Source organism: Chroicocephalus ridibundus, chromosome 1 (genome assembly GCF_963924245.1).
Source record: "Chroicocephalus ridibundus chromosome 1, bChrRid1.1, whole genome shotgun sequence".
Taxonomy (NCBI): Eukaryota; Metazoa; Chordata; class Aves; order Charadriiformes; family Laridae; genus Chroicocephalus; species Chroicocephalus ridibundus.
The window spans coordinates 9,934,162-9,959,953 of record NC_086284.1 but is presented as its reverse complement, the minus strand read 5'-3'; the positions used below and the strand labels follow the sequence as shown (position 1 = coordinate 9,959,953).

Sequence of the window (25,792 nt, the reverse complement as noted above, 5' to 3'; positions counted from 1 at the left end):
GGCAAAATCCACCTCGGTTTCTCTGGGCTGGGGACCTTCGCTCCGGGGACGACCCGGGCAGAGATATTAAAGATTTCCTCGAGATATTAACTATTTCCCCAAGATATTCACTATTTCTCCGAGATATTAACTATTTCCCGGAGGCGGGTGAGACGAAGGGTCGCGGGGAGGATTCGGCGAGGGGTCGGCACCATCCCGGTGGCGTTCCTGACGCCCAGCGAGGAGCCCTGGGGCCGTGGCGCAGGAGGTCGCAGGTGCACGCCGCGTTTATTGCAATAAATAAAAAGAGTAAAGGGGCAAAATACAGCGAGTGAAGGCGCCTGGTGGCTTTTAAAACCAAGCTGTCACACGCTCGGTCCCTGTCCCACCCCCCCGCAGTGGGGGAGGACGGATCCCACCCCAGCCGACGCCCCGGACGGACTGAAATCCGCTTTTTCCCGTCCCCAAAAAAAGCTCCGTCACCTTCTCTCGCACACCCCGGGACCCTCCACCTGGATGTCCCCGAAGGGAACGCGTCACCTCCAGCCCACCCCGGAGGAAGCGGCGTGGGGCAGATGGGGCAGCTCCCGCCTGTCCCCCGCCCGGCTGCGGGGCCGCAGAGGTGGCCGGAGCACGGCTCTGTCCCTGCCGGTCCTCACCGAGGTGGCCACATCCCACAACTCCCAGTCTCAGGCCATTTTATTGTCAACCCGCACTGCTTCTCGCCGCCTACAAGAAGTAAGCCATGTTTTCCGGGTTGAGAGGGGCCTGGATCTCCAGTTTTCGGGATTTGCTGTCTTTCTCCACTATCTCCAGCCTCAAGGTGGGCGCCTTGGTTTTCTCGGCGCCCGGGGAAGGGCCGTCCTGGGTTTTCAGCAGCTGCTTGTCCGAGTCTTCCACCGTGATCCTCAAGGTGCAGCCCCTGGGCAGCAGCTCCTGCTCGTAGGCGGCCGCCAGCTGGTTCACCACGCGCCGCTCCACCTGTGGGGGGAAAACCACCTCCCATCAGAACCCCCCGCCGGCAGCCTCCCCGAAATCACACAATCCTGGGATGATTTGGGTGGGAAGGGACCTTAAAGATCATCTCATTCCACCCCCCTGCCCTGGGCAGGGACACCTCCCACCAGCCCAGCTTGCTCCAAGCCCCGGCCAACCTGGCCTTGAACCCCTCCAGGGATGGGGCAGCCACAGCTTCTCTGGGCAACCTGGGCCAGGGGCTCACCGCCCTCACAGCCAAGAATTTCTGCCCGAGATCTCAGCTCAATCTCCCCTCTTGCAGTGGAAAACCCTTCCCCCTCGTCCCATGGCTCCCCTCCCTCATCCAGAGTCCCTCCCCAGCTTTCCTGGAGCCCCTTGAGGGACTGGAAGGGGCTCCGAGGTCTCTGCGGAGCCTTCTCTTCTCCAGGCTGAACCCCCCCAACTCTCTCAGCCCGTCCTCCCAGCAGAGGGGCTCCAGCCCTCCCAGCATCTCCCCTCGGGAGCCATAACCCCCTCCTGGCTCTCCCCACTCCAGGCAAAGCTCCACCGCGCTCCGTCCTGGCCTTTAGAATCACAGAATCGTAGAATGTGTTGGGTTGGAAGGGACCTCTAAAGGCCATCCAGTCCCACCCCCCTGCAGTCAGCAGGGACATCTTCAACTAGATCAGGTTGCTCAGAGCCTCATCAAGCCCGGCCTTGAATGTCTCCAGGGGTGGGGCCTCCACCACCTCTCTGGGCAACCTGGGCCAGTGTCTCACCACCCTCAGTGTAAAGAACTTCTTCCTAATGTCTGATCTAAACCTGCCCCGCTCTAGTTTAAAGCCATTGCCCCTCGTCCTGTCGCTCCATGCCCTCGCAAACTTTACCTCGTGTTTGATGGAGCGGGCCCCGTAGTGCAAGTTGTAGCCGTCAGCCAACACGTCCATGACCTCCCTGTCCCACAGCAGGGTGATGTTGTGCCTCGCCTTGGCCTGCCGGGTGAGGAAGAGGAGGAAGAGTTACCCCTGCCTTGGAGGAGCCCCGGCACCCCGTTCCTCGAGCGGCGGGGACACCGCGGTGTTCATGTCCCTGGGCCGAGGAGGAAAGGACACAGCTCCACCAGGCCAGACCCACCACAGCGAGCGTTCCCTCAACTCCTATTTCGGGGAAGCTCAGATGAGCAAAGACCAATTAGACAAATAACGGCCCCGAACGTGGCCCGAAGCCCATCCCTGCCCCAATGCAGGAGGAACCATCCCCCACCCTCTCAAAGGTCCCTCCATCCCGCGCAGGGTCCCCTCCTGGTGGTGGAAGACCACGGTGAAGGTGTGCATTCACTCTGTGCCCACGTCGGGAGGACGAAGGATCGGGCAGGGACTTCCCCCTGCTCCTGCATCCCTCCACAAGTTACCGCTAAAGCCGGGGATGGTTTTTTTACCTTCTTGGCCCAAAAATTCAGCTCCTTGTTGACGAGCTGGATGAGCTCCGAGTGGCAAAAAGGGAGAAAATAGACAATCTCATTGATCCTCCCCAGGAATTCGTCTCGTCGGAAGTGAGCCTGCAGGGAGAAGGGACGGAGGTCAGCGGGGACACAGCTGGTGGCCTCGGCAGCGATGGCAGTGACAGGGACACAGCGGGAAGAGCTCCCCAGGGATCACCTCCAACTCCGACACCCACCAGCGAGGCCCCGGCAGCCATCGCTGTCACGTTCCTGTCCCACCCACTCTGGGTGACCCTGCTATGGCAGCGGGTTGGACTGGGTGGTCTCCAGACCATTCCCGTCCCTACGATTCCATGATTCTGTGATCCCGCGCCGTGCAGCTGGATATCCGTGATGCTGGATCTAGGGTCACTGGCAGCGCCTCTCGGCACGGCCCGGGGGAGGAATTAAGTCTTCCGGAGGTGGGGAGAGGGACTGGAAAGGAATTATGCTGAGGGGACTGGAACACCTCTCTGATGGAGAAAGGCTGAGGGATTTGGGTCTCTTTGGTCTGGAAAAAAGACGACTGAGGGGGGATCTCATCAACGCTTAGAAATACTGAAAGGGGGGGTGTCAGGAGGATGGGGCCAGGCTCTTTTCAGTGGTGCCCAGTGACAGGACAAGAGGTAACGGGCACAAACTTGACCATAGGAAGTTCCACCTAAACATGAGGAGGAACTTCTTTCCTGTGAGGGTGGCAGAGCCCTGGCACAGGCTGCCCAGAGAGGTGGTGGAGTCTCCGTCTCTGGAGACATTCCAAACCCACCTGGACGCGTTCCTGTGCCACCTGCTCCGGGTGACCCTGCTCTGGCAGGGGGTTGGACTGGAGGGTCTCCAGAGGTCCCTTCCAGCCCCTGCCAGTCTGTGATTCTGTGAATCATGGAATTATAGGATAATTTCGGTGGGAAGGGACATTTAAAGCTCATCTAGTCCACCCCCTGCCCTGGGCAGGGACACCTCCCACCAACCCAGCTTGCTCCAAGCCCCGGCCAACCTGGCCTTGAACCCCTCCAGGGATGGGGCAGCCACAGCTTCTCTGGGCAACCTGGGCCAGGGGCTCACCGCCCTCACAGCCGAGAATTTCTGCCTGAGATCTCAGCTCAGTCTCCCCTCTTGCAGTGGAAAACCCTTCCCCCTCGTCCTATCGCTACCTGCCCTTGTAAAAAGAAGCTGTTATTTACTTCTGCTGGGCTCTGACCCTACTTCTTAGTGGCTGAAAATGAAAAAAAATGCTGCCATGTCGCTTCTCTCACAGCTGGGGGAGGAACACGGCGGATATCGCATGGAATGACCAAAGCTCATGATACCTGAAATATAAGCCATGAAAAAAAACCCCACCCGTACCTTCAAGATGGGGCGAATGACCTTCTCCTTGAACTGCTTGGAGATGGTTATCTTGTCACTCGCCTGGACGTCCTCTGAAAGACAGGAGGGCAGGGGGGCTGGTGAGTAAGGGGGGGACCTGCCCTTCCCATCTGCCCAGATGGGGACGGAGGAGCAAAGCAGCGTGACCAGGAGCCGGAGGCTGGGCAGGGGGGTGGGGACCCCGAGGGGACTTGAGAACCTCCACACGTGCCACCAACCATGCTTAGAATCACGGAATAATAGAATTGCCCGGGTTGGAAGGGACTTTTCAGATCATCAAGTCCAACCATCAACCCAACACTGACAAACCCACCACTACCCCATGTCCCTCAGCACCATGTCTGCCCGGCTTTTAAATCCCTCCAGGGATGGCGACTCCACCACTGCCCTGGGCAGCCTCTTCCAATGCTTGACAACCCTTTCAGGGAAGAAATTTCTCCTAATATCCATCCTAAACCTCCCCTGGTGCAATTTGAGGCTGTTTCCTCTTGTCCCATGGCCTGTTCCTTGGGAGAAGAGACCGACACCCCCTTGGTGACATCCTCCTTTCAGGGAGCTGCAGAGAGCAAGAAGGTCTCCCCTCAGCCTCCTTTTCTCCAGGCTGAACACCCCCAGCTCCCTCAGCCGCTCCTCACAAGACTTGTGCTCCAGACCCCTCACCAGCTCCGGTGCCCTTCTCTGGACACGCTCCAGCACCTCCACGTCTTCGTTCACACCTCAGCGCTTGGTTTGGTGCTGGGATGTCCCTACACTTGATGCTCCGGCCGGCGGGTCCAGGTCCCCCGTGGGTGCCCGAAGGGAGCACCCCACACTGCCCACCTCACTGCCCTGCGCCCCCGAGGGGCTTTGGAAAGCAGGAATCCTCACTCGGATGGTGTCCGGTGCCCATTGTGTGACATGGCGAGGACATTGTCACCCGGGGCTGCTCTCCCGGGCATAGGACGGGTCCTCGGTCCCTTCAGCAAAGAGCAAAGCCCGTGTTTGCTCCAGCTCTGACCGGAGTCTACTTCCCTTGGCCGACTGCAGATGGAGCCAGGGGCTGGCTGGCTCCCTGCTCCCAGCCCCGAGCACGGCTCTGCGGCGGATTTACCTGTCGGCCGCCCAAATTCCCTCTTCTCTTTGTCTTCACCGCCTCGGTCCTTCCTACATCTCCCCGCCTTCAACTCCAGCGGGTGTTTTAATGCAAGGATGCTCGGAGGGAGATCCCTTGCATCCAAGATGCTCCGGGTCGGATCCTGACACGCAGGACAGTGGAGAACGACCACGCTGGGTGCTGGGAGCTGGAAGCTTCGCAGCCGTGAGGAGGACATTTGCACCCCCAGCAGCGGCAGAAGGGGCCGTCGGGCTCCACCGGACCAACACCGGTGACGGCACGCAACGAAACGCCCCAAAATCACCTCTTCTTGCCCCATGGCTGAGGCGAGGAGGCTGGTGCCGGATCGGGGACAGGGACAGCACAGCCTGGCCGAAGGTGTAAAAGGAGCGAGGGGGGGGGTGGTCTGTGGGTATAATATTTGGCCCGTTTCACATTTCTGTTTTCTGCTACGAGGCACCAAGGGGTTTTTCACCGTCCTGGGCACTGGGGGAGCAGCGGAGAAGGCAGAAGGGACAGAGCTGCCCCCCCGTTTTCGGCTTTGCTGGCTGACCCACCTGCGGTTCCGCCGGCAGAGGCGGAGATGCTGCGGAAGCGGCTCCTTCCCTCTATCATTCCATTTATCTGCCCGGCCCGGAGTCTGGATGACCTCCTGGCCCTGCCTCCGGGAGCTTCTCCCAGCCAAGAGCTGGAGAAATGGTGAGGAGCTCCAGGAAACTCAATTGAGGGCAGGTTTGCCGAGCCCAAGCGCATTTTCCGGCTGCGCTTCCCTGCAGCCGTCGGCTCTACAGTCCCAGAAATTAAAATTCAATGCTTTCCTCATTTAGCAGAAAAGCGCTTGGCATTTAAAAATGTTATTCTTGAAAGTTCAGTCGCCGGCGTGCTTTGTCCTTTACCTGGTTTGATTGAAGCTTAAAGGTTCTGAATTAAGGCAGCTTCGGCGCCCGCTCCTCACAATAAAAAGGAAGCGACAGCGGAAAGAAGCTGGAAAATACATTTGACGCCAAACCCCAGCATTTTTTCCTGCTCCCCTGGAGGCAACGCTGTGGCTCCCGGGCGCAGACACAGTTCACAACACACACCACAGCTGCCAGGTAGATGACAGAAGATGCACATCCAGGTATTTAAGACCATAAAAAAGTCTTTAAAAAGCCCAGTGGGTGAGTTTTTTAGAAGTAATGGGGAAACAAGGGATACAGTCATCATTCGGGGCTGCCTGGAGACCCACAGCATGTGGTCAAGGTGCTCACAAACTGCTGTGTGTTTTAGAGGAGAAGGGACGGTCCCTCCTGCAGGCATTGCTATCCATCCATCCACCCATCCATCCACCCATCCTTCCATCCATCCATCCACCCATCCGTCCATCCATCCATCCGCCCATCCGCCCATCCATCCATCCATCCACCCATCCGTCCATCCATCCATCTGTCCATCCATCCACCCATCTGTCCATCCATCAACCCATCTGTCCATCCATCCATCTGTCCATCCATCCGTCCTTCCATCCATCCATCCGCCCATCCATCCATCCGCCCATCCTTCCATCCGCCCATCCATCTGCTCATTCATCCGTCCATCCTTCCATCCATCCATCCATCCACCCATCCATCAACCTATCCGTCCATCCGTCCATCTGCCCATCATCCACCCATCCATCCGTCCGTCCATCCATCCATCCATCCATCCATCCATCCATCCATCCGTCTGTCCGTCCATCCTGGGCACAGCAGAGACCTACCAGCCACTGGGGCCTCCTGGTGCCACTGGAGGTGCCACCAACTGGCTGGGGAAAGCACACAAACTGGGACTCTGCTGCCTTCAGCTGGGTTGTTGAGTTCAGGTCTCAGAGGCTGCCCTGACCCTGCTCAATTCGCCTTTTATGACCTAATTCACACTTTTGGGAAACTTTCTACAGGACTCTGATATGTGGGTCCAGGGCTCCCGTTCCAAGGTGAAGTAAAATTCACAGAATCAGGGAATACTTTGGGTGGGAAGGGACCTTAAAGGCCACCCAGTGCCACCCCCTGCCCTGGGCAGGGACACCTCCCACCAGCCCAGCTTGCTCCAAGCCCCGGCCAACCTGGCCTTGAACCCCTCCAGGGATGGGGCAGCCACAGCTTCTCTGGGCAACCTGGGCCAGGGGCTCACCGCCCTCACAGCCAAGAATTTCTGCCCGAGATCTCAGCTCAATCTCCCCTCTTGCAGTGGAAACCCCTTCCCCCTCGTCCCATGGCTCCCCTCCCTCATCCAGAGTCCCTCCCCAGCTTTCCTGGAGCCCCTTGAGGGACTGGAAGGGGCTCCAAGGTCTCCCCGGAGCCTTCTCTTCTCCAGGCTGAACCCCCCCAGCTCTCTCAGCCCGTCCTCCCAGCAGAGGGGCTCCAGCCCTCCCAGCACCTCCGGGGCCTCCTCCGGCTGCACTCCAACAGTTCCATGGGCTGCCCCAGGCATCTCCCAGGGCTTCCATGGAGTATGTCCTGGAGGGGCAGGCTGGGATCACACATGGGGCAAGTTACTCTGAGCTCTGGGAGAGGTGGGGGCTTCTTCAGCCTCAGCAGCCCAGCCCTGCCATCCCTTCTGAAATAAATCTCCTCGGGGGAAAAATGGGACTCACGTCCTTTTGCCTCGTGTTTGGGCGAGCCCGAAGCAGAAGTATCACAGGAGGGAGATCGGTGGAGATTGAGGGGTGGGACTTCCCAGCAATGGGTCATCCCATTCCTAGACACAAAGAGCGGCAGCTGCCTTCCCTTCTGGCAGAGAAGCATCCCCGAGGCTCCCTCACAGCGCCGGGACCCGGAGGGACGAGCACTGAGAGGCACAGAAGGGTCTGGGTGTTCCCCCCTGGCAAAGGGCTACCAGGATGTTGAGGGGACTGGAACACCTCTCTGATGAAGAAAGGCTGAGGGATTTGGGTCTCTTTGGTCTGGAAAAAAGACGGCTGAGGGGGGATCTTATCAACGCTTAGAAATACTGAAAGGGGGGGTGTCAGGAGGATGGGGCCAGGCTCTTCTCAGTGGTGCCCAGGGACAGGACAAGGGGTAACGGGCACAAACTTGAGCATAGGAAGTTCCACCTAAACATGAGGAGGAACTTCTTTCCAGTGAGGGTGGCAGAGCCCTGGCACAGGCTGCCCAGAGAGGTGGTGGAGTCTCCATCTCTGGAGACATTCCAAACCCACCTGGACGCGTTCCTGTGCCACCTGCTCTGGGTGACCCTGCTCTGGCAGGGGGTTGGACTGGAGGGTCTCCAGAGGTCCCTTCCAACCCGACCATTCTGTGATTCTCTGAGGGATGGCTGGGCTGGTGTCAAATGAAACAAGAGGGGCTGGAAGGAGGCAGACGCTTTAGGGATTTGGGACATGATATCAAAAAACCAGTACCTAAGTTTTCGGCGATCCTGTTCTTGCTCATCTCCAGCGCTTCTTGCCGCAGCTGCAGTGCGTGCTGGGCGATCTCCTCGCTTGCCACGTTGGAGGTCATGATGAAGATGGCATCCTTGCAGTCAATGGTCTTCCCCTTCCCATCTGTCAGTCTGCCCTGCAACAACCCCGAGACAACACCAGCGGCATGGGTGGGGGCCACAGGATGTCGCCCAAACACAAGGCAAAAGGACATGGGTCCCATTTTTCCCCCAAGAAGACTTATTTCGGAAGGGATGGCAGGGCTGGGCTGCTGAGGCTGAAGAAGCCCCCACCTCTCCCAGAGCTCACAGTAACTTGCCCCATGCGTGGTCCCAGCCTGCCCCGTCCAGGACATGCTCCATGGAAGCCCCAGAAGATGCCTGGGGCAGCCCATAGAGCTGCTGGAGTGCGGTGGGAGGAGGCCCCGGAGATGCTGGGAGGGCTGGAGCCCCTCTGCTGGGAGGACAGGCTGAGAGAGTTGGGGGGGTTCAGCCTGGAGAAGAGAAGGCTCCGCGGAGACCTTGGAGCCCCTTCCAGTCCCTCAAGGGGCTCCAGGAAAGCTGGGGAGGGACTCTGGATGAGGGAGGGGAGCCATGGGACGAGGGGGAAGGGGTTTCCACTGCAAGAGGGGAGATCGAGCTGAGATCTCGGGCAGAAATTCTTGGCTGTGAGGGCGGTGAGCCCCTGGCCCAGGTTGCCCAGAGAAGCTGTGGCTGCCCCAGCCCTGGAGGGGTTCAAGGCCAGGTTGGCCGGGGCTTGGAGCAAGCTGGGCTGGTGGGAGGTGTCCCTGCCCAGGGGAGGGGGTGGCACCGGGTGGCCTTTAAGGTCCCTTCCCACCCAAACCATTCCATGAGTCTATGTTTCTGTAGGGCTGCCCATACGTAACTCAATCACCTCTGACCCTCTGCCAACCTCCCTGTCATGGTTTTGGGTCTGACACATAGGTGCTGGAGAGCCCCAAAAATGCAGGTGAAGTTGTTGTCACCTCGTGCCTCTGTCCCACCCCTCTATCCCAGGCCGTCGCCCCTTGGGCAGGCTCCAAGGCCTCTCAGACAGTCCAGGCTCTGGGCTCAGTGGTTCAGACTGGGATGCTGGGCTTGGTGCTGGAGTGTCTGGGACGTGGGATGTTCCATGTGGGCTCTTTCTGGGAACAGAGAGGGCACCTGCAAGCGTCGGTGCCTCGACCGGCTCCAGCACCATTGCCCAGATGTTCACCAAAGCTTTCCAGACCAGTTGGGTCAATGCTCCCCATGGCACCGCCACCATCCGGGAGGGCAGAGGGGGCTTTGTGGTGGCCAGAATCATAGAATCATAGAATTGGGTTGGAAAGGACCTTTAAAGGTCATCTAGTCCAACCCCCAAGGGTTGCGCCATGAAAGGACCATGGGCAAGGACAGGCCAGGCTGCTCGTAGCCCGACCGAACACATGCAAAGCCGAAATCACTTTGCAGAAATAAGCGGGTTACGGCTATGACGGAACGAACTACGCAACAGAGAGGCTGGGACAGCAAGAGGCAACAGGGAGCATCCCTCATGCCCGCGGTGGTATCAACCCTCCTCCTGCCAAACCAATGCAGGGACCCTTCGGAAGTGCCAGGTCTCTTGATTAATAGAAGAAAAGGGAGAGAAAAATAAGGAAAAAAAGCAGCAGTTCCCCAGGCAGTTTCTTTCCTCGATCCGTCTCCAGCAGCAGATATCCAGCACAATGACACAAATCCTTGTTGGGTGCTTGAGATTAACATTTGGGTTATTGCCCTGTCAAGTGCGTGGTACAGGAATTGATTTCACATTTAGCTGCTGCTGCCATGATCTATGCAAGAAAAAATTGTGTTATTAATCCTTAAAAGAAAAACAAACCAAAAAAAAAAAAACCCCAAACCCCAGAACCTCTCAGCGCGTTGCTCTGGAGTTTGGTTGCCTCTGAGGACAGACCGGGACCTTAAAAATAAGCCGAAAAGCCTGAATGCAGCGGGCTGAGGGCTGGGCAGAAGATGCAGAACCTGGAGACACATGTTCATCCCCGGCTCCCACCGGCTCGTGCAAGGGACCCACAGCTGCCCGAGCCAGGGTGTACGCCAAGCGTCCCCCAGAGACCAGCAGACAGCTAAGGACTCCGAAGTCATGGACTTTGTGCTCCCTTCCCTGGGCAGCACCATGCATGGAGATGCCTGGGAGGAGTCTCATGGAGCTAATGGGCACGGACGTGCCTCCAACATCAATAGAACTCCTTGAGTACCTCCCTTGGAGGCATCTAGGGCTTCTGTCTGTGGCTTTAGCTGTCTCCAGAGGAGGCCAAAACGCTCCTGGAGATGCCAGGGAGGAGTCTTGTGGAGCTAATGGGCATGGATGTGCCTCCAGCATTGACAAAACTCCTTGGGTACCTCCCTTGGAGGAGTCCAGCGCTTCTATCTGGGACTTCAGCGGTCTCCAGAGGAGACCAACGCACTCCTGGAGATGCCAGGGAGGAGTCTTGTGGAGTTAACGGGCATGAACCTGCCTCCAACATCAATGGAACTCCTTGGGTACCTCCCTTGGAGGAGTCCAGGGCTTCCATCTGGGACTTCAGCGGTCTCCAGAGGAGGCCAACATGCTCCTGGAGATGCCTGAGAGTTTTACTGAAGAGCAACCAGGCATGGTCCTTCCCCCAGCATACACAATGCTTTCGGGAGCCCCAGACCCCTCCAAGGTAGCTACTCAAGGAGTTTTGTGTATGTTAAGGCAGGTCCATGCTGGTAGCTCTTCAGGACTTCTCCCAGGCATCTCCAAGAGTGTTTTGGCCTCTTCAGGAGACAGCTCAAGTCCTGGGTAGCTGCAGCAGACTCCTCCTAGGTCGTTAGTTGAAGAGATTTGTTAATGACAGAGGCAGGTCCATGGCTGGTAGCTCTCCAGGCCTTCTCCCAGGCATCTCCAAGAGTGTTCTGGCTTCCTCTGGAGAGAGCTGAAGTCCTGGGAAGCAGCCCCAGCCTCCTCCTAGGCAGTTAGCGAAGGGTTTTGTCCACGACAGGGGGGTTGGAACTAGATGATCTTTAAAGTCCCTCCCAACCCAAACCCTTCTGTGATTCTGTGTTTGGGGGACGAAGGTGTGAGACAAATCACATGCCACCTGAGAAGTCATAAATCAACCAACCTGAACTCGAAACCAGCAATTAACACTCGCTCAGGATACTGACGGACTATGAAGTCCCCAGATTACCTGCTTTTCAGATGAAGGGGCAACACCCTGACCTGCTTCTGGCACCTAGGAGCCCGTTTTCTCCATTCCACGGAGGTGTAGATGGGAGGTGGGCACAGGGCACCCGCGGGATCAGGGCCACCACCCTCCTGCCTCCTCTCCTTCCTCCTGCTCTCTGCCGGGGACCAGCAGCCCACCTACTCCCGCACTGAGCTGTCACTGGGGTGGTTCTTCCCTAACAGTGTCCTCATGACACTGTCTTCACCATCACACCTTCCTGGTGACACGGGACAATCCGATTCCCAGACTTCTTCATCAAGTTTCCAACCCTCCCATCACGGGCTTTTTCTTTGCCTAAATATGTCCTTTATTCCACCAGGAGACCATCCTGGTGGAATTCCACCAGGAGACCTCAGCATCATCCTGTTTCCTGGTGTTAAAATGGAGAAGGGGTTGACTGGTTGGGTTAGGTCACGGTTTTTTGGAAGGGACTGTTGATCTGGAGCATTTCATCTCCGCTCCAGGACATCTCCGCTCCAGGACATCTCCTGCAGCCAACGTCCCTTGCACCTACTGTCACCTTCCAAACGGTCCCCGGGCAAGCTCTGCCCCCGAAAATGCGGACTTACCTCATCGAACAACTGCAGCATGATGGTAAGGACGTCTGGGTGGGCTTTGTCAACCTCGTCGAAGAGCACCACAGCGTTTGGGCACTGCCTCAGCTTTTTGGTGAGCTGCCCGCCCTCTTCGTGGCCCACGTAGCCAGGCGGGGAGCCGATAAACTTGGCAACCTAAGAGGAGACAACAGGAGACGTGGAAGTTGACCGTGGGGTCAACGAAGCCCCTTCGATCCTGAGCAGCTCAGCCAGCAGCTGCTATTCTTTGCTGCTGAAAAATCAAGCTCTATAATCTTCGTGACACCTATCGCGCCCCGGGTGTCCCCAAATCAGCTTAATCAGTGACAATTCGGCAAAATGCCCGTTTTGGCTGCTCAGGAATGACCCTTCCCAGAGGTTTGACCAGCAGAGTCTGCAGGAGCAGCCGCGGGCTGGCACCACCCCTGCTTTTCTAAACACTGTCCGAGAGACCCATCCCAGCTCTCCAAGACCTATTTTTATCTCCTTTAGCCTTTTGAAGAGCAAGAATTCAAAGAATTATGAGTGGCAGGTGGCTCCGGTGGGGAAGCAAAGCTCAGGGAGAGGCCACAAGGAAAATATTTTTCCTGTGTCAAGACTTGCTACTTGACATCAAGACTTTTTAAATGAGGTTTAAAAATTTAGAAGATTATTTAGAAAAATATTTTTGACGCTAGAAATGTTTTGGCAAAAATGACATGTAATTTTTGACGTCCAGCTTGGGGCGTTTTCAAGCGACTGGGGTCTGTGGGTGCGTCTTTAGGTGTACAAAAGCCGAAAAGAATAAAACTATGAGCCAGTTTGTCAATTCTCTGTGGTTCTCCAGGATGCTGGACATGCAGAGGCAGCGGCCGGCTGGTTCTATGGGAAGCTGAAGGAATTAATGGAGAAAAAACCTGAATCTTCATAAAACAAAGAAATTTACTCTACTTAATCGAGGACAAGGAACCAGTGAATGACGAAAGCCACGTGTGCTGACAAGCACCCAACTTCTCCAGCCCAGGAGAGACACGGAGCTGTTGGAGTGGGGCCAGAGGAGGCCCCGGAGATGATCCAAGGGCTGGAGCCCCTCTGCTGGGAGGACGGGCTGAGAGAGCTGGGGGGGTTCAGCCTGGAGAAGAGAAGGCTCCGCGGAGACCTTGGAGCCCCTTCCAGTCCCTCAAGGGGCTCCAGGAAAGCTGGGGAGGGACTCTGGATGAGGGAGGGGAGCCATGGGACGAGGGGGAAGGGGTTTCTGCTGCAAGAGGGGAGATTGGGCTGAGATCTCAGGCAGAAATTCTTGGCTGTGAGGGCAGTGAGCCCCTGGCCCAGGTTGCCCAGAGAAGCTGTGGCTGCCCCATCCCTGGAGGGGTTCAAGGCCAGGTTGGCCGGGGCTTGGAGCAAGCTGGGCTGGTGGGAGGTGTCCCTGCCCAGGGCAGGGGGTGGCACTGGGTGGCCTTTAAGGTCCCTTCTCACCAAAACCCTTCCATGATTCCACGATTCTCCCATCCAAGCAGCTCCTTTTTGCCGAACGATACAACCCAATTGCCCGGGCAGAGCTGTGATCCCCTTTCCCCGATCTCCACCGCTCCCACGGCTGCGATACGGAGCTGAGGGGGTTCCCCCTGACTCGGGGACAGGAGCGCAGCAATTAGCCAAGGGCAGTTAATTCCCTGCCTTGGTTTCGCAGAGCCTGGGGCTACGCGAGGCTCCCCAGGCTCCTCCAAAGGCCGCCGTCTCCGGGGCTGACCTCCTGATCCTTGTTTGCTTGAAAAATTTATATTGCTCTCGCCGCAATTCTCTGCTTTATTCCTTCCCTTCGCTCTGCCTCTTGTCTTTGTCAGGGCGCGGTATTTTATATCTTACATTTATACTGCGCCTCCAAACTCCTCTCTCTTTGTCCTGAATCATCAACATGGCTTTATTTTTATCTATTTTTCACTCCTGCAGCGGAGGACCCCATCGTAACTGATCTATCAGGGCAGCTACAAGCACGTCTTTTATTTTCTCTTCCCACACCCTTTCAGTTCACTGTTTTGGGTAAAACAACACATTTTCGGGAGCTTTTCTAGCGCCGGCCATTCCCTGCTGGCTGCAGCCCTCAGCAGCAAGAAATGCAAAAAAAAAAAGTACTCCCATCTTGGACCCGTCCTTCGGAGCTCCTCCCCAGCTCGTTCCGCTTCAAGACACCGTCTTCCCAGGTCCCAGCCGGTAAGTCCTTCTCCTCTTCTTCCCCATCTCCATAAAGCAATGCAGCAGCTCCAACGTTTATGGGGAAGATCCTCAGATCCCTCATAGGACATAGAGTCATGGAATGGTTTGGGTGGGAAGGGACCGTAAAGATCATCTCATTCCACCCCCCTGCCCTGGGCAGGGACACCTCCCACCAGCCCAGCTTGCTCCAAGCCCCGGCCAACCTGGCCTTGAACCCCTCCAGGGATGGGGCAGCCACAGCTTCTCTGGGCAACCTGGGCCAGGGGCTCACCGCCCTCACAGCCAAGAATTTCTGCCCGAGATCTCAGCTCAATCTCCCCTCTCGCAGTGGAAACCCCTTCCCCCTCGTCCCATGGCTCCCCTCCCTCATCCAGAGTCCCTCCCCAGCTTTCCTGGAGCCCCTTGAGGGACTGGAAGGGGCTCCAAGGTCTCCGCGGAGCCTTCTCTTCTCCAGGCTGAACCTCCCCAGCTCTCTCAGCCTGTCCTCCCAGCATCTCCGGGGCCTCCTCCGGCCCCACTCCAACAGCTCCGTGTCTCTCCTGGGCTGAGGACTCCAGAGCTGGACACATCCCAATGGTTTCTGCGTTTGGGTGCACCTCACCCATGGCACCAATAAAAACCACTATGTCCCTACACAGCCATCAAAAGAAAAATATTATGAACCGCTCTCAGCTCGGACCTTGCAGCTTTTTGGGGAGACGGAGCCCTTCGAAGGGAGGGCCCCTCAGCTCCAGGGGTGACCCTGGTGGGATGTCCCCCATCTCCTGCAGCACCAGAATGCGGCAGAAGGTGCGACGGGGGGGTGGGCTCCACACCACCATCCTGGCTCCTGGTGTTTTCCCCCCTCTTTACCCCATGGGAGGCATGTGGAGGAGGTGATCCCGCACTGGAAACAGCAATATTCCAGGGGGAAGGAGGAGAAGGGGGCTGTGAGCCATCTCCAGCCCGTGGCTCGTGGCCAGGCCGCAGGTTGCCCCGCGCAGCGCCATCTCCTCCCAGCCCTCTTCCCCCCGAGGGAAGACACTGTCTACAGAAGCCGCGGCATCAGCCGCAAAGTACTGCAGCTTTTCTCGCTCCTTGCTCTCTCTTCCTCATTTTTTTTTCGGAGTTAAACTTGCCTTTTTTTTTTTCAGCTGGCATTTCCCATATCGCAATTTACTGCACAGCCCGCAGCGACTGCTCTGGGACAGACCAAACCCCCCCCATTTTCTGGGGAAGGTGGAAGGAATTCCCGAAGGTCCTGGCTGCCGCTGCCAGGGTGAGAAACGAGACGCTCTTTTCTCAGGGCGGGTGGTTCCATGTCCCATTGTCCCCAGCGGTGTCCCCACCTCCCCCATGTCCCCCGATGGAGGAGCCGTGATGGTGGGTGGCTCCATGTCCCGGTGTCCCCACGGTGTCCCCTCGATGTCCCCAGATGAAGGAGCCGCGACGGCAAGTGGCTTTGTGTCCTGTTGTCCCCATGGTGGCTCCATGTCCCCAGCGGTGTCCCCCCTCCCGTCCCCAGATGGCGGAGCCGTGTTGGCAGGTGGCTTTGTGTCCCCATATCCCCTCAACGTCCCCAGACGGAGGAGCCACGTTGGTGGGTGGCTCCGTGTCCCATTGTCCCCAGCAGTGTCCCTGTGTCCCCTCACTGTTGCGTGTCCCCGGATGGAGTTGCCGTGTTGGAGCATGACTTTGTGTCCCGCTGTCCCCACCGCAGCAGGTGGCTCCATGTCCCACGGAGCCTTCAGCGGCAGCGAGGAGACGCTCAAGCACCGCCCAGGATGGGGACCAAACGCGGGGGAACGAGGGCATTGACAGGATTTGTTGAAATTACCCGTTAAACTGGAAGCTGCACCCCTCGGAAACCCATTTACTCACCTCGTGCCTCTCCTGGAACTCCGACATGTCCAGTCTGATGAAACCCTGCAAGAGAAAGAAACTCTTAACATGATATTTGATGAATCTGCTCAAAGCTTCACGACATTGAGAAGGTTCCTCCAGATCCAGGCGTGTGGCTGGTGGAACACAAGGCTTTGTGGTTCCCAAGGGCTGCCGGCACCGGAGCGGCCAGATCCACCACAAAACGCTGAGGGTTATTCTGAAGAAGAGGAAGATGATGGTGGTTTCTCAAGGAGAGCCAGGACCAGTTCCCACTGCCGGCTCACAGCCCCCGGCTTGTCGCCAGAGCTGGAGGCTGGACTGGAACAGCCGGGAACAGTCCCTCAGACGGGACTGGAACAGCCGCTCGCGATTTCCTAAATAAAATGGATATTACCGCAGTCCAGCTTTTTAGAAATAGATCACCAGAAGGCGGCCATGCCTCTCCGTAAAAATAAAATAAAAAGCAAAATCATAAAGCGGAGGGAAACCAGCTTCCTGGGTGATCATCGCCAAGCAGTAACATTGTTAGAGAATTTACAGCTGCCCCCCCGGCTCCCTCCGCATTTGAGAAACTGATGGTTCACTGCAGACATGGAACTTCCTGGGCTTGCAGCTGTAATCTAGCTCCCGGAGGTACCAGAAGAGAGTAGAACAGAACAGAACAGAACAGAACAGAACGGAATAGAACGGAATAGAGTGGAGTAGAGCAGAGTAGAGTAGAGTGGAATGGAATGGAGTGGAGTAGAACAGGAATGGAACAGAACAGAACAGAATAGAATAGAACGGAACAGAACCGATTGTAATAGAGTGGAGTGGAGTGGAGTAGAGTAGAGGGGAATGGAATGGACTGGAATGGAACGAAACGGAATGGATTGGAGTAGATTAGAGTAGATAGGAAAAGGAATAGAACAGAACAGAACAGAATAGAATAGAATAGAATAGAATAGAATAGAATAGAATAGAATAGAATAGAATAGAATCACGGAATCTTCAGAGTTGGAAGGGACCTCTAGAGATCATCTAGTCCAACTCCCCTGCTAGAGCAGGATTGCCTAAAGCACATCCCTCAGGGCTGCATCCAGGCGGGTCTTGAAAATCTCCAGAGAAGGAGACTCCACAACCTCCCTGGGCAGCCTGTTCCGGTGCTCTGTCACCCTCACCGTAAAGAAGTTTTTCCGTGTATTTGAACGGAACTTCCTATGTTCCAGCTTGTGCCCATTGCCCCTTGTCCTGTCGCTGGGAACCATTGAAAAGAGCCTGGCTCCGTCCTCCTTAAACCCACCCTTTAGGTACTTGTAAACATTAATAAGGTCTCCCCTCAGCCTTCTCTTCTCCAGGCTAAAGAGTCCCAGCTCTTTCAGCCTTCCCTCATAAGGAAAGGCTGAATAGAATAGAATAGAATAGAATAGAATAGAATAGAATAGAATAGAATAGAATAGAATAGAATAGAATAGAATAGAACGGAATGGAATGTAATAGAGTGGAGAGGAATGGAACGGAGTAGACCAGAGTAGAGCATAATAGGAATACAAATAGAATAGAATATAGAATAGAATAGAATAGAATAGAATAGAATAGAATAGAATAGAATAGAATAGAATAGAATAGAACGGAACGGAACGGAACGGAACGGAACGGAACGGAACAGAACAGAACAGAACGGAACGGAATGGAAGGAATATAGTAGAGTAGAGTAGAACAGGAACAGGAATGAATGGAATGGAATGGAATGGAGTGGAGTGGAGTGGAGTGGAGCAGATAGAATAGGAAGAGAAAGAGGAGAGGAGAGGAGAGGAGAGGAGAGGAGAGGAGAGGAGAGGAGAGGAGAGGAGAGGAGAGGAGAGGAGGGAAGGGAAGGAAGGGAAGGGAAGGGAAGGGAAGGGAAGGGAAGGGAAGGGAAGGGAAGGGAAGGGAAGAGAAGAGAAGAGAAGAGAAGAGAAGAGAAGAGAAGAGAAGAGAAGAGAAGAGAAGAGAAGAGAAGAGAAGAGAAGAGAAGAGAAGAGAAGAGAAGAGAAGAGAAGAGAAGAGAAGAGGAGAAGAGAATATTTCAGTTGGAAAGGATCTACAATCACCACCTAGTCCAACTGCCCAAGAAGATGAGCCTGAACCCTCCCAGGACCAGCCAGACACAACGTCTCTCCATTGGCACCTCCACCAGAGCCTGCACCGCCATGCAGGACTCTTCCAGCTGGGATCGGGCAGAGATTCTGCCTGGCCAAAGCTCCTCAGAGGCTGGTGGCAAATGTGCCAACGTAGATATTGTCCTCCAACTACGGCCAGAGATACTTGGGAAAGAGATATTTACTGGGAAGAGCAAATGGAGGTGGGAGGATGCGCAGACTGGGAACGAGAACAGCTATTGTGCAGGAGGACGTACGTGTCTGCGTACACATCTCATCCGGACACGTGTGCAGAGCACACGGACACGCACAGGGACCACAGACTCATGGAATAGTTTGGGTGGGAAGGGACATTTAAAGATCATCCAGACCAACCCCCCGCCCTGGGCAGGGACATCTCCCACCAGCCCAGCTTGCTCCAAGCCCTGTCCCACCTGGCCTTGAACCCCTCCAGGGATGGGGCATCTCCCACCTCTCTGGGCAACCTGGGCCAGATTCATGGAATCATGGACTCACGGAATGGTCTGGCTTGGAAGGGACCTTTGAAGACCATCTAGTCCAACCTCTTGCCATGAGCAGGGACATCTCCAACTAGACCAGGTTGCCCCGTCCAACCTGGCCACGAATATTCAGGTTCAGAGCTAACGGGAGGGACATTCGGCAGCGCATAGGGAGCCCGGAGCTTCTCTGGTCCTGGGTGATGCCGAGGGGCACCAAACCAAGACGGTGCTGCCATGAACTCCCCAGGGACGGAGGAAAGCGGGAGGATCTGCTGGGTGAAACACCACTATTTGGGGTGATGGGGATAAGAGTTCAGGCCAGTTTAGGCCAGATCTCAAGTAAAAACAGCCACATTTCCCTGCAAAATATTAAAATATGGCCCGGGGCAGAGCGAGGCGTACAAAACCAGGGTCTGACCCCGGTGGGCGCTCACCGAGGAGGGTCCCACCAGCATCACAGCAAACACCCTTGCAGGACCTGCTCTGCTTTGGTCTGACCCTGCTCCTAGTCCTCCTCCATCCCTGTTCCCCCCACGCAGGGCCGGGGAAGGTTCGTTAGACGGGTCGTTACCTGGTGGCCTCTCTGGAGATGGGACGGTGACGGGTTTTCCTTTCTTAATCCGCCAGTTCCTGCGAATTGCTGCACCCCCGTAACTGGCCCTGGGGGTTGTGACCCCTCTCACGCCGCTCGTTGCAGCACTGACGGCCGGTTCATTAGCAATCAAGCCCCGATCTGCGCGCGCGACTGAATTAACACAACATGCGGCCTTTAACTCGTTCCCCCACTCGCTGCCCGGCCGGGCACTGAGCGGTTCCAGGCACAGGGGTCGGGGATGGAGGTGCTCAAGACGCAGGAGCCGGGATTTATTGCTTCTGAGAGGCAATTACAGAAGGACGAGGAAAAGAAAACCAGAACAGTCGTTTTTTATGGCGTCGTTTTACTTTTGATCTTCTTTCGACGCGTGGCTGGAGATGGTCTGGGGCAAGTGGCCCCGAGGTGGCCCTGCTGGAGTAGGGGGGTGGGAGGAGATGACCTTCAGAGGTCCCTGCCAATTCCACCTCGCTGTGAGTCTCTGTGTCATTTTACCCGCGTCTGTTCCCTGCTGGGGGGTGTTGGGAGGAGGAATGAATCCCGTGTGGGCGCAGGGGGCAGCTCTGCTGGTGTTCCCTCCTTCTCCCGGCTCCCACCCCACGCTGTCCTCCATGGGACAGCGCTGGGAACATCCCAAAGGCTTAAACGGGAATCAGGGAGCCCGGCTTTAAACCCTGGGTGTTTTAAAATCTTAGCTATCTGATGGCACAAAGCCGGGAGGGGTGGGTGACACACCAGAAGGCCGTGCCAACATCCAGCCGGACCTGGGCAGGTGGAGAGTTGGGCGGAGAGGAACCCGATGGAGTTCAACACGGGCAGGTGTAGGGTTCTGCCCCTGGGGAGGAACAACCCCCCGCACCAGGACAGGTTGGGGCTGACCTGCTGGAGAGCAGCTCTGCAGAGAGGGACCTGGGAGTCCTGGTGGACAACAGGTTGCCCACAAGCCAGCCATGTGCCCTGGTGGCCAAGAAGGCCAATGGTCTCCTGGGGGGCATCAAGAAGAGCGTGGCCAGCAGGTGGAGGGAGGTCATCCTCCCCCTCTGCTCTGCCCTGGGGAGGCTGCGTCTGGAGCACTGGGTCCAGTTCTGGGCTCCCCAGTTCCAGAAGGACAGGGAACTGCTGGAGAGAGTCCAGCGGAGGCTGCGGAGATGCGGAGGGGCTGGAGCATCTCTGTGCTGAGGAAAGGCTGAGAGCCCTGGGGCTGTTCAGCCTGGAGAAGAGCAGACCGAGAGGGGATCTCATCAATGCTCAGCAAGAGCTAAAGGGTGGGGGGCAAGAGGATGGGGCCAGACTCTTCTCAGTGGTGCCCGGGGACGGGACAAGGGGCAACAGGCACAAACTGGAATGAAGAAAATAAGGAGAAGTTCATTTTGAGGGTGGCAGAGCCCTGGCACAGGCTGCCCAGAGAGGTGTGGAGTCTCCTGCTCTGGAGATACCCCAAACCCATCTCCAACATGCCCTGGGTGACCCTGCTCTGGCAGGGGGTGGGACTGGATGGTCCCTTCCTACCCCTACAATTCTGTGATCCCTGAACCACCCCCCGCCGCCCAGAAATAACTCTAACCCATCTTCGCTAAAAGCTGTCAGGTGGAAAACGAACTCAGCCACGCCAACAGCCTCTGCCCTTTGGATCCCAAACATTTCAGCCAGGCACGAAACCGAAGCCGCCGTCTGCCCCGTCCGCACTGGCACAACGTGCGAAGTGGGACGCGGACACCCAATTTTCAGAGTTTTATCCTTCTAAGAATTTACAGTGCTATTAATAACCGAGGCAAAAAAAAATAATATTATGTTCCCCACACAGGATGTCCAAACGAGAGCAGCATCCGGCGGGGAACGCAGGATGCGGTCAAACCCCTTTGCATTTTTACAATTCAGATATTCCGGTGACACAGACGGGGACCTTCACGGGTTCATTTTAAGGCAGCAGAAGCCCCTTCCTGGTCCCGCACACGCTCAGACCCCACGTTTCTCTCCCATGGATGAATTGAACGTGCCGCAGCAATGCCGGACCACGACCCCCACCAAGAACCTACCCTCCCTCCCGTTACCGACAGCACCCCGAGGGCAAAACGCTGCGGGGAAGCGGCGTTACCTTTTTGACGTCCTTATGGATGTACTTGGCCGTCTGCTTGGCCAGCTCGGTTTTACCTGTGCCGGAGACGAGAAGAAAAGACTCGTGTTAAACCCGGCTTGGACACCCCCGTAACCAAAACGCGCATTTTTTTTCCTGCAAAATCCCTGCTCGGGAAGAGGGATGCCCAGGATAACACCCTGCCAGGGTGCCGGGACGGGCAGCAGCAGGGGTTGGGCAGCGTGCTTCAGTTTTAATAGCTGATGGCTGTTAAATATTTAATAGCGGATTAAATACATGATGGGCAGCGAAATTTGCTATTTTTGCTATTGCTATTTTTGCTATTATTGCTATTTTTGCTATTTTTGCTATTCAATTGCCATTTAATAGCTGACGGAATACATGATGGGCAGAGAAATTGCGATGTTTTTCCCCCCAGAAAAGGTGGGGTTAGATCATTGGGTTTTTTTGCCACATTCACTCCCCTGGAACTGGGAATATTCCCAGTTCCGTGCGCAATGTCTTTTCCTCTCTAGATAGAGAATTTCAGGGAAGTGGGATATCCTTTCCTTCTTTTTTTTATATATATATATATATATTTATATTTATATACGGCGACTGTCATAAAATGCTTGGATTAGGACTCCGCAGTAACGGGGCAGATCCACGCTGACACAGGGAAACAGACACTCCGGCTCACGGAAACCTGGATCCTGTCCTTCATCCCGGGGAAAAACCATCATAAAACGGGCAGGGCCAGGGAAAATCCCCGTCTCCGGCAAAGCTGGGGCTTCCCCGTTGGGTTTAGTGGGTTTATCGGGTGCAGAATGTGGCTGGTTTGGGCTCCCCAGTTTTCTCAAGGATGCTCCGTGGGTGAACACCCATCCGAAGCCCGTCGGCTACCCAGATATCCACGTTATATTCAACCACGCTCGGGAAAATAAACCCTCCAGCATGCCGGGACAGGGAGTGGGCAGATGGACTTGCCAGAAATAAAAAAACCCTGTGTCTTAAAAACCAAACGAGCTAAAAAAACCCAAAAGGACAGCCTTACTGGAGTACTCCACATGCCCCAGCCCCACATCGGGGGTCGGATCCGCAGGATCCTGTAATTCGATCACCGGCAAAACGGGAATTCAGGACTCTGCTGGGAAGCCTGCACCAGCGGATTAAAATCCCTGCCAAAATTCAGCATTTTGCTTCAGTTGGAGCTTTGGTGACTTGGGACGTAAGATACAGGTATATGCGTGGGCACTTACACGTATCGTACGTACACACAGATATAGAAATGGGGCTTTAAAGTGTGGAACTGCCCTGGGAACCTACTGAAATCTACTGAAGATATTTTATTTTGCACATATTTGGGCTTTCAGATTGCTGCCACCTCGAGACCCTCTACAAAACACCCATCTGCCACAATAAAAGCTCTCCGCCGCTTTGCTGTCTCATTTCAATAGTCATTTTTCGCAAAAGAAATCCAAAAAAACACACCCACACCCCCACCCCCACCCCCTCAGAAATACCCGGCGTTGGAGAGCGGAGGGTTTCCGCTCCCCGGCCTTCAGACCTGCTGGAAGCAGCGCGGAGGAGTCTCAAAACCCCTTTCTTACTGGTTTTACACAGCTTTATAGCAACTGGTTTAGAGGAATCCTGGAGTGCGTCCCGGTGCCTTAACCCCTCCGGCATGGCCACCTTCCTCGGGATTCCCGGGAGAAGCACGACAAGCACCGAGGTTGTTTCAAATGTCACGGCTCAGTTACTTTAAAGCTGTTTTGTGTTTTGGTTTTTTTTTTTTTGGTGTTTTTTTTGTCTTTTTTGTTTTTTTCCCCTGAGTAAAAGTCACTTTGCTCATTTCGTGATCAGCTGTCGTGTTGCATTTGATTGTGCTGGAGGACAAATATTATCGGTGTCAATAAAATGCCGTCGTGACAAAGCAGCCCTGGCCCGCAGGAGCAGGACGAGCGGAGATATCTACTGTCCCCCCCGCCCGGGGAGGTAGGCCTGCTCTCAAAATCCCACTTTTATGGCGAAAACTGCCCCTTTTTGGGGCTGGGAGGGCGGACGGTGCCTGGGATGATTCAGGGGACGTGGGCGGTGAGTGCCCTGAGGGACCGGGGACTGGGTGCCTGGTTGGAAGGATGACGGCAGCACCCTTCACCCGTGTTTCAGGTTCCTCGGGGGTCAGTACTGGGACCAGTGCTGTTTAACATCTTTGTCGGTGACATGGGCAGTGAGATCGAGTGCACCCTCAGCGAGTTTGCCGACCACACCGAGCTGTGCGGTGCGGTCGACTCGCTGGAGGGACGGGATGCCATCCAGAGGGACCTGGAAAAGCTGGAGAGGTGGGTCTGTGCCAACCTCATGAAGTCCAACCAGGCCAAGTGCAAGGGCCTGCACCTGGGTCACAGCAATCCCAGGCACAGATCCAGGCTGGGCGGAGAATGGCTGGAGAGCAGCCCTGAGGAGAAGGACTTGAGGGTGCTGGTGGATGAGAAGCTCAACATGAGCCGTCAATGTGCGCTGGCAGCCCAGAAACCCCCCCACAGCCTGGGCTGCATCCCCAGCAGCGTGGGCAGCAGGGCGAGGGGGGGGATTCTGCCCCTCTGCTCCGCTCGGGGGAGACCCCCCTGCAGTGCTGCCTCCAGCTCTGGGGCCTCAGCACAGGAGAGACACGGAGCTGTTGGAGCGGGGCCAGAGGAGGCCCCGGAGATGCTGGGAGGGCTGGAGCCCCTCTGCTGGGAGGACGGGCTGAGAGAGCTGGGGGGGTTCAGCCTGGAGAAGAGAAGGCTCCGCGGAGACCTTGGAGCCCCTTCCAGTCCCTCAAGGGGCTCCAGGAAAGCTGGGGAGGGACTCTGGATGAGGGAGGGGAGCCATGGGACGAGGGGGAAGGGGTTTTCCACTGCAAGAGGCGAGATTGGGCTGAGATCTCGGGCAGAAATTCTTGGCTGTGAGGGCGGTGAGCCCCTGGCCCAGGTTGCCCAGAGAAGCTGTGGCTGCCCCAGCCCTGGAGGGGTTCAAGGCCAGGTTGGCCGGGGCTTGGAGCAAGCTGGGCTGGTGGGAGGTGTCCCTGCCCAGGGCAGGGGGTGGCACTGGGTGGCCTTTAGTTTCCCTTCCCACCCAAACCATTCTGTGATTCTGTGAAGTGCTGCGGGCGGGGGGGGGGGGTGGGGGGCGCGGTGAGCTGCCCCCACTCCATCCCACCTCTCCATCCCTCTCACCACAAACCCCGGCTGTACCTATTCCAGACGAGCCCAAGAAAAGGAAGACCAGCGGGTGCTCCTCGTCGTACCAGCCATTTTCCTTCCTCCGGATAGCTGCAGTGAAAGACAGGGAAAACAAAAAAGGAGGGGGGGGCAAGGGGGGGGAAGGCATATAAATCAATGACACAAAAGCAAGTATAATTATCACTAAGTACACACTGTGTTTTACTGCTTTCTGCCCACTCAAAGTCCTCGCTGCCATTAGTGCTCTCTAATTTGATTAGCCAGGCAAGGCCCCAGAGACACCTAATCAGGTTAGCATGGATTTGGAGAGATGCCCGGAGCAGATTTCGGATAAAGTTTTCCAGGATGTGCACTCAGCGTTGCCAGGGAGACGGCAGGGAGGGGGGGACAGGGATGGAGGGATGGAGGGGTGGAGGGAGGGATGGATGGATGGATGGATGGGTGGAGGCATGGAGGCATGGAGGGAGGGACAGAGGGATTGAGGGATGGATGGAGGGATGGATGGATGGATGGAGGGGTGGATGGATGGATGGAGGGGTGGAGGGAGGAATGGAGGGATGGAAAGAGGGATGGAAAGAGGGATGGAAGGAGGGATGGAGTGAGGAAGGGATGGAGGGATGGATGGAGGGAGGGGTAGATGAAGGAGGGATGGATGGAGGAACAGAGGGAGGGATGGAGGAACAGAGGGAGGGATGGAGGGATGGAGGGAGGGATGGAGAGATGGAGGGAGGGATGGACAGAGGGATGGAGGGATGGAGGGAGGGATGGATGGAGGGAGGGAGGGAGGGGTGGATGGAGGAGGGATGGATGGAGGAACAGAGGGAGGGATGGAGGGATTGAGGGATGGACAGAGGGCTGGAGGGGTGGAGGGAGGGATGGAGGGATGGATGGACAGAGGGATGGAGGGATGGAGGGAGGGATGGAGGGAGGGAAGGATGGAGGGATGGAGGGATGGAGGGGTTGAGGGATGGAGGGGTTGAGGGATGGAGGGGTTGAGGGATGGATGGAAGGACAGAGAGAGGGACAAAGGCATGGAGGGAGGGATAGAGGGAGGAAGGGATGAGGGATGGGGGATTGCAAGGGGAGGATGCGAGAGTCACACCACCTTGCCAGCTCGTGGGTGCAACCTTTCTGCCAAAAGGCAGGTT

General features: G+C 56.3%; 1 protein-coding gene across 1 annotated transcript in view; it reads right to left on the bottom strand.

The window, feature by feature from the left end:
- Positions 1-248: 248 nt before the first annotated feature.
- The window catches only part of CLPB (ClpB family mitochondrial disaggregase), a 107,191-nt gene continuing 81,647 nt past the window's right edge, over positions 249-25,792 (bottom strand). The window contains exons 8-16 of the mRNA XM_063328036.1: positions 24,657-24,734; positions 21,442-21,497; positions 16,132-16,176; positions 12,073-12,234; positions 8,251-8,407; positions 3,761-3,834; positions 2,375-2,494; positions 1,824-1,928; positions 249-960 (exon numbers count right to left, since the gene is read on the bottom strand). Of these exons, the coding sequence (XP_063184106.1) occupies positions 709-960; positions 1,824-1,928; positions 2,375-2,494; positions 3,761-3,834; positions 8,251-8,407; positions 12,073-12,234; positions 16,132-16,176; positions 21,442-21,497; positions 24,657-24,734 (1,049 nt within the window). The 3' untranslated portion in view covers positions 249-708. The remainder of the gene's footprint in view (positions 961-1,823; positions 1,929-2,374; positions 2,495-3,760; positions 3,835-8,250; positions 8,408-12,072; positions 12,235-16,131; positions 16,177-21,441; positions 21,498-24,656; positions 24,735-25,792) is intronic.